The 12,121-nt window shown below is 44.4% G+C and overlaps 1 protein-coding gene across 1 annotated transcript in view; it reads right to left on the reverse strand.

Annotated features, from left to right (window-relative positions):
- The window catches only part of SRGAP3 (SLIT-ROBO Rho GTPase activating protein 3), a 123,537-nt gene extending 113,318 nt beyond the window's left edge, over window positions 1–10,219 (reverse strand). Inside the window, 2 exon segments of the mRNA XM_025050863.1 lie at window positions 9,072–9,264; window positions 10,132–10,219. Coding sequence (XP_024906631.1) covers window positions 9,072–9,264; window positions 10,132–10,219 — 281 coding nt within the window.
- Window positions 10,220–12,121: the final 1,902 nt, after the last annotated feature.

The following is a 12,121-nucleotide window of genomic DNA, read 5'->3' on the forward strand; positions in this document are numbered from 1 at the left end:
GTAAGCCCCTTTGTCTTGGTTTATCTACCTGTAGTATGGGTGCACCATGTGGTATGTACAGTGCTAGGCAGAGGAAGGGCCCTGACCATGGCTCCTCTGCCCAGTTCTTTCATTGGTCAACTGGGGATCCTAAGCCAGGTTCACTCTAGCTGGCCTTTAAGTCCCTTACCTGTCAGGTAGAGATGATGATGACTTCCCTGACTCCTCTCAACCCTACCAGGATTCTTGGGAGGATTTAAGCAGATAAAGGCTGTGGAGGCATTTTACAAAGTGTAAGGTATTGTATAATCTTCGAAGGTCATTATTATCCTACTTGCCTAATGAAGTCGAGTCAAAACTAAACCCCTGCATATTACAGCTTGTTAAAATCTCCTTTATCGCAATATCTATTTTTCATTTTTAGAATAAAATGTAGATGATATGCATATATCATGTATATCAAGCATATCATACATAAATAAATCACATCTTGTTTAGTACTTTGCAAGTCGTTCATTATAGTCTCTGAGGATTCTAGGAAATTTAGGGTGGGATCTGGGAAAGGACCAAAAGCAAAAATTATAGGGAAAAGAAGGAGCTATCACCACCACAGAGACCACCCTTAAGGCTGAGCCTCCTAGCTTAAAATCCTCCCAGCAATGAAAAAAGGAAGTTGGAGGGCAGGGAGGATTGCAATGGAAGACGTTCACTTTCCAAGGGAAGTGGAAGAGGCCCTAAGGTATTATGCTAGCCTCAAGACTTTTGCCATTCCTGCATACCACCATACTTAACACTCCCTTTTAGTTGTCTTTTTTTATTTCACTGAATTTATAAAGGACTTCTCATTAGTCTTAGTTAAGACAAAAATTTAAAAACCAGCGTTACCTACCATAAATAGAAGATAACTAGAAAAGTAAGTTCAAGGAAAACAAAACAGTATTACCCAGTCCTAGGCAGATGCTGATGCCCCCTCAATTTGTAAAAAGGGAGATTCGAGAGGCATTAGCAATACATTAGTACCAAACTAAGACTTTCTCCTTGAGGCAACTACAAAGATTGAAAAAGAATTGAAAATATAATTCAATATTTATGGTTCATGTGCTATTGATGATCCCTCCCTCATTTTAAGGAGCACTGATCCAGTCTGACTGACAATCCATCACATTACAGAAACATGCCCCTAAAATACCCTTCCTTTGAGTACAAACCTCCACACTTAGGAGCTCACACCTCCAAGGCAAGCTCTTTCCATGCTGGACAGCTCTGGCTATTGGAATGTTATCCAGGTTGAGTTGAAGTCAGCTTCTCTGAAAATACTATTTTGGACCTTACTTTTCTTCTGCAGCCACACAACGTAAGTCTATTTCCTTCACATATTTGAAGAAAGCATTTGGTCATATCTTGGTATTTTCGGTTATTCATTCAAAAAAACTTTGACAGAGCTTTTGTTATGTATCAGAGAAAGAGAGACAGACAGACAGAGACAGACACTAGAAATGGCCCCTTGCCTTCAAGCAGCTGTCAGACTGAGGTGGGAGAACCAGACCTTTGAACTGGAACGTTCCTTGAGAATCTGCCCAGAGCCCCATAAGAGTGACATACAGATCACTGTGGGCCTGGAATAAACAGCAGGGACTGCCCAGAGGAGGCAAACCCTGAGCTGGTCCTGGTGGGATGAGCAAGAGCTGACCGGCAGAAGAAGAGGGAACCCCTGACATAAGCATAAGGACGATGGTGTCTGGACTGATGGGTGACTCTCAGGAAACACAAAACCAGCCCAGAGAGGTGAGGGGACACACCCAAAGTCATGCAGCTAGAAGCAGTTTTGCATTTTAGAGCCAGATAAACCAAAATTACAATCTTTGCTCACTACTTAACCTGCTCTAGCTGTGTTCCTCTGGACAGACTACTTAATTTCTCAAAACCTCACTGTTTTCAACTAGACAGATGGAGATACTGCCTGCCTCAAGGTTTACAACGTTTACCATGAAGGTTAAATGAGACAATGCTTATGAAACATCTCGTAGAGCCATTGGCACATGCTAATATGGATGTGGGGGTGTTTCCTGCACAGCACAGACACTGAGTGATTAGGAAAGATCTGTATTGCACACTGAACTGGGAGAATCTCAGCTCTGGAAAGTATTACTGGAAAGCCATTACTAGGATGATAGTCATAGTAGCAGTAGTAGCTATGAATGGAGACACAAGTCACACCTGGAGGACCTGCCCCATTATCTCCGCCTCCTCTGAGAAACCATTTCTTTCTGAATCCTTGGCACATTTATAAGCTCGATTTACTAGCTACAAAAGCGCTTCTCTGCTTAGGATTCACCTGGAAGGCTAAGTCTAAATTAGAGCATCTTTTCAGGGAAATGCTACCTCTGTGAAAAAAAGTCTGTGATGCTTTATCCCCCCACCAAAAATGCATTTTCTTGGCAATCGAGTTAGTTGCTCACTGGAATCCTCCCTCCCAACTGCTCTATGAAGCTGAGAGATGCTCCAAACCAATTTTGCATAGAATATTAAGCATTACTCATTAAACAGACAAGCACCTCTCAGCTCTTTCCAAATTCTGACTTTGTCCATTTTAAACACATTTGAATAGAATTCTCTGTTGCTTCCCCCACCCCCACCCCCACCACAGCTGTCCAAAAAGCAGTAACCAACACCACCTTCTGGAGAGAGCATTTTATCAGGTATATCCCTTGAAAGGTGAAGGGTATCAAAACTGAGGAGTTAGATGGAAGAGACTGTCACCTCACATACAGAGTACTGTCTGCAGCACCAGTATTCCAGAGGGAGCCCTGTGTTTGTCTAGAACAGAGCTTTTCAAACAGAGAGTGCTAGTTCGGGGGAATATTAATACTACAGGGGAGGGAGAATTCTATAGTCAAACAGCATCAGAAAGAAGTCAACAGGCTTATTTATTGCAAAACTTCTCAGAGCCTTTCATATCCTAATGGTGTGTCAAGAATCTCTAAGAGGGGGTACAAAGTGGGCAGTCTTTCCCAATTCCACTCATTCTCCCCACCCACCCCCTGACTCCCCAGACATCTTAAAGTATGGGTAGGTGCTCTGAAAGAAGAAAAAGCCTTAGTCCCAGGAAACCCCTGTCTTCCTATAACTACACAACTTGCTTGGAGAACATCCACCTTCCCTAAGAGGCAAGTTTCAGGCCCCCTGTGGGTCCCTCCACAGCACACTCCTCCTCAGGAAGGATTCCCAGCTCCAGGTTTTGAAAAGGACCAGCTGAGCTCAGGTCAGGCCTGGCTAGGAAAGGGCATTGGATTATGGATTTTACGCTGGGGAAGAGGAGGGGTCTAGAAGTCCAGCACAACTCAAAAGTGAGTCATAAATAATTTGTCACCTAGAAAATCATCATACTGGATGACTCTCACATGTGCACAGTCATGAGAATACCCTGGAGGGCTGGTTAAAATACCAATTGCTGGGTCCCACCCCCAGAGTTTCTCATGCAGCAGGGGGAGAGCCCCCACGTTTTACATTTCTAACAAGTCCCCACATGACACGATGCTGTGGTCAGAACCACACTTTATAAACTAGTGCTCCAGGCTCTGTGGTCTATATGCGCCTGTCAGGGAATCTGCACTCTGTTCTCTCAGCAACACTGAGACAGGTGCCAGGCACAGGAGTGGGTGACCCTTTGCCCAAATGGCCTCATCAAGTTCCTAAGGCAGCCAGAACACAAATGTCCCCTTCCCTGCCTCCCCCCAGCCCCAGTCCAAAGCACCTCTAATTGCCACTTGACCTTCATTCATTCATTCAACATTTAGTGAATGCCAACCATATGCCAAACCTGGTGCTATGGACCCCAGGTCAACAGCCATCCTTTCTGCCATCTCAAAGCTCATAGCCCAGAGGTTGTCAAAAAGGGGACATCCAGACAACAAAACAGGGTGGCAGCTTTTACCTCACCCCCTTTCTCAAGTCCTTCCATCTAGTCAGAAGTGGGAGACATCCTCGATTCCTCTCTTTTCTCCAATGCTACCTCAGAAAGATTTCCTAGCATCTGTCCATCCCTTCCTCATCTGCTCTGCGGTCACTCAGGTGATCATCACCAGCTGCCTGGAGAGTGACACTCCCATCCACCCCTCTGGTCTCCTCAGTTCCACTCTTGCCCCCTCCAATCCAAGGTGATCTTTTAAAAACAAATAAGATCATGCTACTTCCTATTTATAATGCCTCTGTAACTTCCCACTCTGCCGTTATCACCAGTTCTAGCCCCACTGATCTCTCTCCCTTCACACTGTCTCCCATGACTGCTCCTTCTCATCCTTCAGGGCTCTGCTTAAATGCCACTGCCTCAAGGAACCTTCCCTGGCCACCATCCTAGCTCAGTATAGAGGATTAAAGAGGGCTGCAAATCCTCTGACAGTCCTCCAAGAGAGGAGGGCTTTATTTCCTATCTCCTTGAAGCTGAGCTACGGTTGAGAGGGTGAGGCTATGTCCTAGCTTTGAAGAAGACTGCAGCTTCCCCACTGTTCTCTCAGGGCCCCGAGCTACCATGTCTGAAGTCTAACACCTGCCTGAAGCGCCAGGTAGAGAGGCCCTGACTCCACATGGAGAGGGAGGCAGCCCAGCTGAGCCCAGCCTTGCAGCTGTCCCCACCAAAGCACCAGGCACATGGGTAAAGCCATCTCAGACCTTCCACCCCAGACCAGCCACCAGCTGAATATCACCGAGTGATCTCAGTTGATGCCACATAAAGCAGAAAAATCACCCAGCTGAGCCCTGTCCAAATTCCTGACTCATTAAGTCATGAGATACATTAAGTTTGGAGAGTACTGCTGTTATATAGAACAGACAACTAGAACACTTTGTGTTATGTTTACTCCTATCCTAGCAAATATTTGATAACGTTTTCTTCCTTTCATTATTATTTTTTAATGTTTGATTCTTCATCTCTTTCCTCCACTAGATGCTAAGTTCCACCATGGCAGGAACTAAGTCTATCTTGTTTACCACTATAAACCAGGGCCTGGCACATGGCAGGTGCTCAATAAATATTAGATGAATAAGCCAATCAACAAGTACAGAATATTACTGACACACAGAGCAAGCACAAGGTCAGACTCAAGACAGCTTTCCAGAGAAAGTGACATCTAAACACTGAGACCTAGAGAGCAAGCAGGTGGCAGGGTTTAAAGAGCAGATCACTGGAGTTAGGTGCCTGCCCCAGTTATGCCAGCCATGGGTGTCCCCTAAGTCATGCACTCATCTCTTGAGAGAAGAGAGAAAATCTGAGAGCAGGGATTGTGTCTCGTTAATCTTTGTGTCTTCAGCACAGAGCACAGTCCAGGAAAATAAGAGGTCCTCAGAACATACATTTCAAATAAACGAATGACTGACATGGACTCCCAGAATGAAGACGTGGAGTTGAAAGTCAGGAACCCTGGGTTTTCCCACTCAAAAGCTCACTGTGGGCCCTTTGTAAAGTAAGCTACTTGGCTTGTCTGGTGCACAGTTGGCTTGAGATAAAACCGCTGGCTCCTCTCTATGTCCCTGGCTTATCAACAGGATTATAAGAAAGCAAAGATGTCAGAGTGCTTTGAAAAGGTGTGGTAACAATAGAAACATGTGATGGTATTGTTCTCTAAATATTCAACCTGCCCCAGGTAAACCCTCAGAGCCATCATCTGAGCCTTTCTTTGACTCATGTGCCACATAGAACTCAGTCCAGGTAAGTCTAGCCCTAGACACAGCACCTCCTTGGCAACTGTAAACTTTTTTATTGTCTAGGTGGGTAGGGAGCAGCTGCAGTCCATACAGCAAAAAGAGGAACACTAGACTTAGAGTCAAGGCACCTGAGTTCCTGGACTGACTATGTGTCCCCACAAAGGCCAGATGTTGAAACCCTATCCCCAGTGTGATGCTACTAGGAAGTGGGGCCTCTGGCAGGTAGTTGGGATTAGATGAAGACATGCGGGTGGAGCCCCCATGAAAGGGATTAGTGCCCTTTTAAGAGTCACTAGAGCCTACTTCCTCTCTGTGCTCTTCACCATGTCAGAACACAAGGAGAATCAGCAGTCTGCAAGCCGAAAAGGAGCTTTCACCAGAACCCGACCATGCTGGCACCTTAACCTCAGACTTCCAGCCTCCAGAACTATGAGAAATAGATTTCTGCTTATAAGCTGCTCAGTCTATGGTGCTTTGTTATAGCAGCCAAACGGACTAAGATCATTCCCATCCAGTTCTGCAACTAATTTGCTGTGAGATCTTGGGCAAATCAATCCCCTCTCTGAATCAAATCTCTCTGCCAAAGTGGACTTTATAGACTGAGTAAAGCCTCTCCCTCCCATCCCTTCCCTACCTCTTTCCCCCACTCATTTGCAAATACCTTATCACTGCTTGGCATTAGGCCCACTGCATTGGGAATAAAATGACAGGACCTGGACCCTGCCCTCAAGGCCCTGAGCATCTACCTGGTAAACAGATGGACACTCTTAAATGAAGTATCTGTAAGACAGCAGGACAAGGCTTCTCTGGACAGCCAGGACGAAGAGTCTGTGTGCTAAGCTCTAAACGACAGGCAGCCAGGGGTCAGTGCTGGTTGGCCCTGGGGTCAAAGGGCAAGTCCAGGCATCCCCTAGAGACTCCTACTTCCAAAAGCCGTTGGGGGCTCTGCCTTCAAATTAGCATCATGCAGAGGGCCTGCGCCAGCTGCACTGGCCTGGCCCACACCCTAATTAGACTTTCATACAGTGTCAAGCAGCCTGCTTGTCCCGACTGCCAGCTGGGGCTCCTGTTCCATCTGGTAGCCTTGGTTAATGAACCCATGAGGGGCTGGCGGAGCTCATTATAGATGATACAAGGGAACAGGGGACCCCTGCCCGTGCTCCCCCAGTGCCCTGCCTTTCTCCTGTCCCCCATGTTCACATTGAGGATGAAAAGGGAGCTGGTTCTGAACCAAAAGAAAGGAGAAGGACAGGAGCTGAGGCTTCAGCCTGACCACACAGCCCTAGACAGCTCCAGTGACGGCTAAGCCACAGATGTGGGTTTCCGAGTGTGTGTCTGTGTCTGTGATTTTAGGAGAGTGTGCAGATTCCTTGGCTGCTCCCAGGCTGCATCCAGGCCCTTTCTTATCTCAGGCCGAGGAGGCAGAATGAGAGAGACAGTTCAAATCTGTCTCTTTCCAGTGACTGGTCCACAAACATGTTCAGACAAGCAGATTTCTCAGAGCTTCACTGTCCTCCTCTTTAAGATGGGGTGGTAATACCCACCTGGCACAAAGTAAGTGATCAGTTAACACGCTCAATAAATTATTACTGCTGTTAATATTAAAAAACAAGCAAAATGTTCACCAAAATGTGAACAGCACCCGCTTCTGAGTGACAGAACCGGGCAATTGTTTTTCTCTCCTACTTTTCTGTACTTTCTAAATTTTATCAATAAGCATTTTAGTTGTATTGCTTCAAAAAAATACAAATTTTTTCCCAAAAATATCAAAAAAATGAGATTCTGTATGTGAAAGGACTTAGTGCCTAGGAGAAAATTATTAATAGAAGCTTCCTTCTGCAGTGAAAGTTTGAAGAGATGCAATTTGGTAGAAAAAACAAACATGATATTTGCAAAGGAGTAATGAATTTTTGCCCTTTAATAAAGCAATTTCTTATTCTCAAATGTCAAGAGAAGAAGGCACAAAAGCCAGTATTCAAATGCTGTGGCACAGACTAAGGAAGATGTTTTGGGGAGTTTAAAGGAAGCATGCTCCCTGGCAAGACTGGAATGCAAAATTAGAGAAGAAGGTGGAAGCAACACAAGTGTCCATCAACAGATGAATAAACAAACAAAATGTGGTCTGTACATACAATGAAATATTATTCAGCTTTAAAAAGGTAGGAAGTTTGTCACATGCTATAATATGGATGAATCTTGAGGATATTATGCTTAATGAAATAAGCCAGTCACAAAAAGACAAATACTGTATGATTCCACTTATATGAGGTCCCTAGAGCAATCAGATTCATAAGGACAGAAAGCAAGATGGTGGTCTCCAGGGGTTGGGGGGTGGGGGGGAAATGGGGAATTAGTTTTCAATGGGGACAATTTCATTTGGAAAAATGAAAAAAGTTCTGGAGATGGATGGTGGTGATGGCTGCACAATGGTGTGAATGCATTTAATATCACTGAACTGTATACTTAAAAATGGTTAAGATGGTACATTTTATGTTATGTTTATTTTACCACAATTAAAAAATATGTAGGAAGGGGAAAAAGAGATTGCACCCAGAGGAGGAAGGATCAGACTGGGCGGGTCGAAGCATGTCTCCAGTCTCCTGGGGTTGAGGGCCATTTGCTGGAGATGGGCAGAGAGAAAAAACATCTGGAAATCATTGCAGAGGGAAAGACAGTTACAGAGTGTGCCTGCTCTGCGGGGTAAATGTGTCCCAGTGAGGCTGCAGCTCTTGCCTATACTTAGGAGAGTTTTAAGCATAGAAGGTTTTGTAGCTAAAGGATTTGGAGCCTCTCACATGCCTGAGAGGACCATGCTTCCAGGAATTCAGCACTTGGGGTATGAGAAATTAACACACAGAGGGTTTGTGCAATGTAAATAAGTAAATAAGGCAGGGGGAAAGCCCAGCACCAGTCCTCCAGGGGAGTAAGGAAGAAGAATGCTTTGAGCATCAGTTCCATGGAGAAAAAATTCTGAGGTCCTTGTGCTTAAAGAATTCAGATAGGCTGACTGACCCCAAAATAAAAGAGAACTGGATAGGGCCAGGATGCCCTGAAAGGAAGTGGGTGTCACCTTGGCCCAAATGGAGGCCAGCACAGTGGCTGGTGCATGGTGGGATAAGCAACAACTATTTATTGAACACTTACTATCTGTGGCAAGCAGTCTTTTCAGGTTACTCATTTATTCCCTACAGCATCCTTATGAAGAACTATTTCTACTTCACTTCGCATTAAGGAAGATCGAGGCTCAGAGGAGTAGGTGTCCTGCAGACCCAGCGCCTCAGAGACAACCATCTGCCTCCAGTGAGTCCTTGCCTCCTTTCAGCCTTGCCACCAACTGCCCACCCACGCCAGCGCTGCCTCCCATCACCCCACACCCCTGGCCCCTTTCTCACTTGAACTGGTGCTCCCGGGAGCTGCGGATCTTGGAGGAGAAACGCTCAGCCAGCTTCTCCAGGCTGCGGGAGTATTCCAGCTCAATCTCAGCTTTCCTGCGGAAAAACTCCTGGAGGTCCTGTAGCAGCTGCAGCCGAGACTCGGATTGCTGCTCCAGGCATTTGAACTGCTCCACCAGCTGCGTGCGGATCTCTACAGGCAGAGGCAAGGAGCGGGGCATCAGGCTGGTGATGTGGACAGCAGTGGGACCCACCCAGCTGACCCAGTGCCAGAGGCCCAGGTCCTGCAATTTTAGCAGCTCCAGTCATTGGCACAAAGACCTTGGACATGTCAATTGTTGCCACATGGTCTAACCTAATGCTTCCCAAAGTTAAACCACTGCATGTTGCCACACAATTCCTGCCATATCCACATGCTATATCATCTAGTAAATTGGCCCACTTTTCTTACTGAAATGAACTTATTTAAAATGAACAGTTTTATGTCACCATGGTAAGGGGGAAACTAGAACCACTTCCTATCCTGGTATATAGAAAATTAATTCAATGAAAATGAAAATTTTGTAAAATTCTCTCTAGAGACTTGCTTATTAAGGCCCTAAGCCTAAGCTACTCACTCTCTATGAACAAAAGGAAAACGGGAACATGAGCAATGTCTGAACCATCTTGAGCTCCATGCATAAACATCTCAGGTACCCCTAGAGGAATGCAGCCCACACTTCAGGAAATACTAATAGAGCAAACCAGGTCTGGGCAACCGGGGCAAAAGTTCAAAAGCTGAAGGGTGATGGAGATAAAAATCCCAGCCAAATCCCAATAACTACAGCCAACCCTATCTTCGAGCCCACAGCATTGTCACTGCTGCTGTTCCCATGCGTTAACTCCTTCCTGGCCATTTCACAAGCTGCTCTACAGATCAATCTCCCCACAGCACTGCTCACACCAGCACCCTCTCAAATCACCCCATGGCTCCCTCTGCCTGAGTATTAAATCCAATTCCTTATCATAGAATTCAAGGTTATCTACCACCCAGGTCCAAATTTACCTTCTCAGTATTTACCTGCAATGGACTCTCCAAACCACTCCTTGAAATGTCCAACCCCACCTGCATAAATGGCCACCTTGTCTGAGATGACAGCTAGCACCATCTTAGCATCCTTCAGAAAACTGGTCTTCAAAACAGGCAGCCCTATCCTGGGGTACACGAAGACTCCCCAGTGGGCACACGGGCAGGAAGTTGTTATAAGAGAATCAGCTGGAGATCCTGTTTCCATTCCCACTCTCCCACTCTGCCTAAGAATGTGTCTCAGTCTAGATGGCATGATCCCTCGCTTTTCCCATCTCCCTGTTCACAGCAGTTCTTCCTCTTTGCAGAAGAAAGACCAACTTCGCCCTCATCCAGAATCTATGGTGCAGTGCCCCAAAGTGTTAAGATATCTGGGTGCCTCCCAAAATGGACAACTGAGAACGCTGGTGTTAGCAAATTTTCTTTTAATGTAGGGACCATAAACCCTTGCTGCTCAAAATGTGGTTTGTGGACCAGCAGCATTGGCACTGCCAGTGGGCTTAATAGAAATGCAGAATCCCATGCTCCGATCCAGACCTTCTGAATCAGAACCTGCATTTTAACAGGATCTCCAGATGGTCCTTATGGACCTTAAAGTACGAGAAGTACTGCTATCAACCATCCCATCCATCTCATTATGAAAAGCATTTCTCATACTATCTTACTTTTCATGTTTAGTAGTTATTTATCAAATTATAAAATATTGATATTATTTTGATAAGTTGTGTGATAAATTAATCTGAAAGAAAGATACTTAGAGTTTTATGGTCAAAGGAAATTTTTTTAAACCTCTATTTCAATTTATATACATATTTTGGGTAAAATAAAAAAGTATAATAGAGTAATCAATAAAAAAGTTTTTCAAACATAAAAATATATTAAGATAAAATTCTGTGAAGGAAGTAGAAGGGAATTAAGAGTTCAGAAGGTAAAGAAAGGAACAATGTAAAATTTCTGACTTGTGCGGGTAATTTTTGATGAATGGTGGTAGATATCAATGTATTATGGTATTTATCCTATAACGTGGCAATTCTACTCATGGATACATACCCAAAAGAAATCACTGTTTGTGTCTACAAAATATATATAGAGAGAAGAAAACTCATAGTGGCTTTATAGCCAAATATTAGAAACAACCCAAAATGTCCTTTAAGAGTAGACAAGATTTTTTTCAAAGTGAGCGATTAATTCAATAGAATACTATACAACAATGAAAATCATGAACCTGTAGCAACATGCTTGAATCTCACAGACCTCATGTTAACTGAAAGAAGCCAGGACAAAGGACATCATGCAAAACTAGTTTATGGTGATAGATATGACACGGTGATGATAGAGATCAGAGAAATAGTCATCTTTGGAGGAATACTGACGGAGAGGGGGCACAAGGGTACCTTCTGGAATGCTGGATATATATCATACCTCGATCTGGATGGTCAGTACTCTGGTTAAAGTTAATTGAGCTGCATGCTTAAGATCTGTGCATTCTACTATATATAAGTGATACTTCAATAAAAAGGCAAAATTAAAAATTACTATGTTATTTAACTTCCACTTGATACGTTTAAGAGAGTAGTGTAATTTTATTCCACAAGGTGAATATTTACAGTATGGCAGAAATATATCCTTTGTAACTACTTGAACTTATAATGAAACATTTCAGATGTCAAGTTAAAATGTGTGAGGCAAAAGAGACTTTTTTCCCCGAAAGTTCATTTAGAGGGTAGGCAAGCAAAAAGAGTTTTAAAACCAAAACCACTGCTTGAGAGCCCATGTCAAGCCCTGCTCCTCCCAGGAAGTCTGAACTGCTTGGCCCTCGTGACCCTCCTCTGAACTCTCCCGTTACTTAGTCTCAGACCACCTCATGATGTTTTTTAATTCTTTAATGTACCCATGTCTTATCTGCCTTAGCTCTTCAAATGAAATTTAAGCTCTGAGGATGAATTCTCCCAGCACATGTGGGTCATCAGGATATAAATATCTG

This window comes from Pteropus alecto, unplaced genomic scaffold (assembly GCF_000325575.1).
Source record: "Pteropus alecto unplaced genomic scaffold, ASM32557v1 scaffold75, whole genome shotgun sequence".
Lineage (NCBI taxonomy): Eukaryota > Metazoa > Chordata > Mammalia > Chiroptera > Pteropodidae > Pteropus > Pteropus alecto.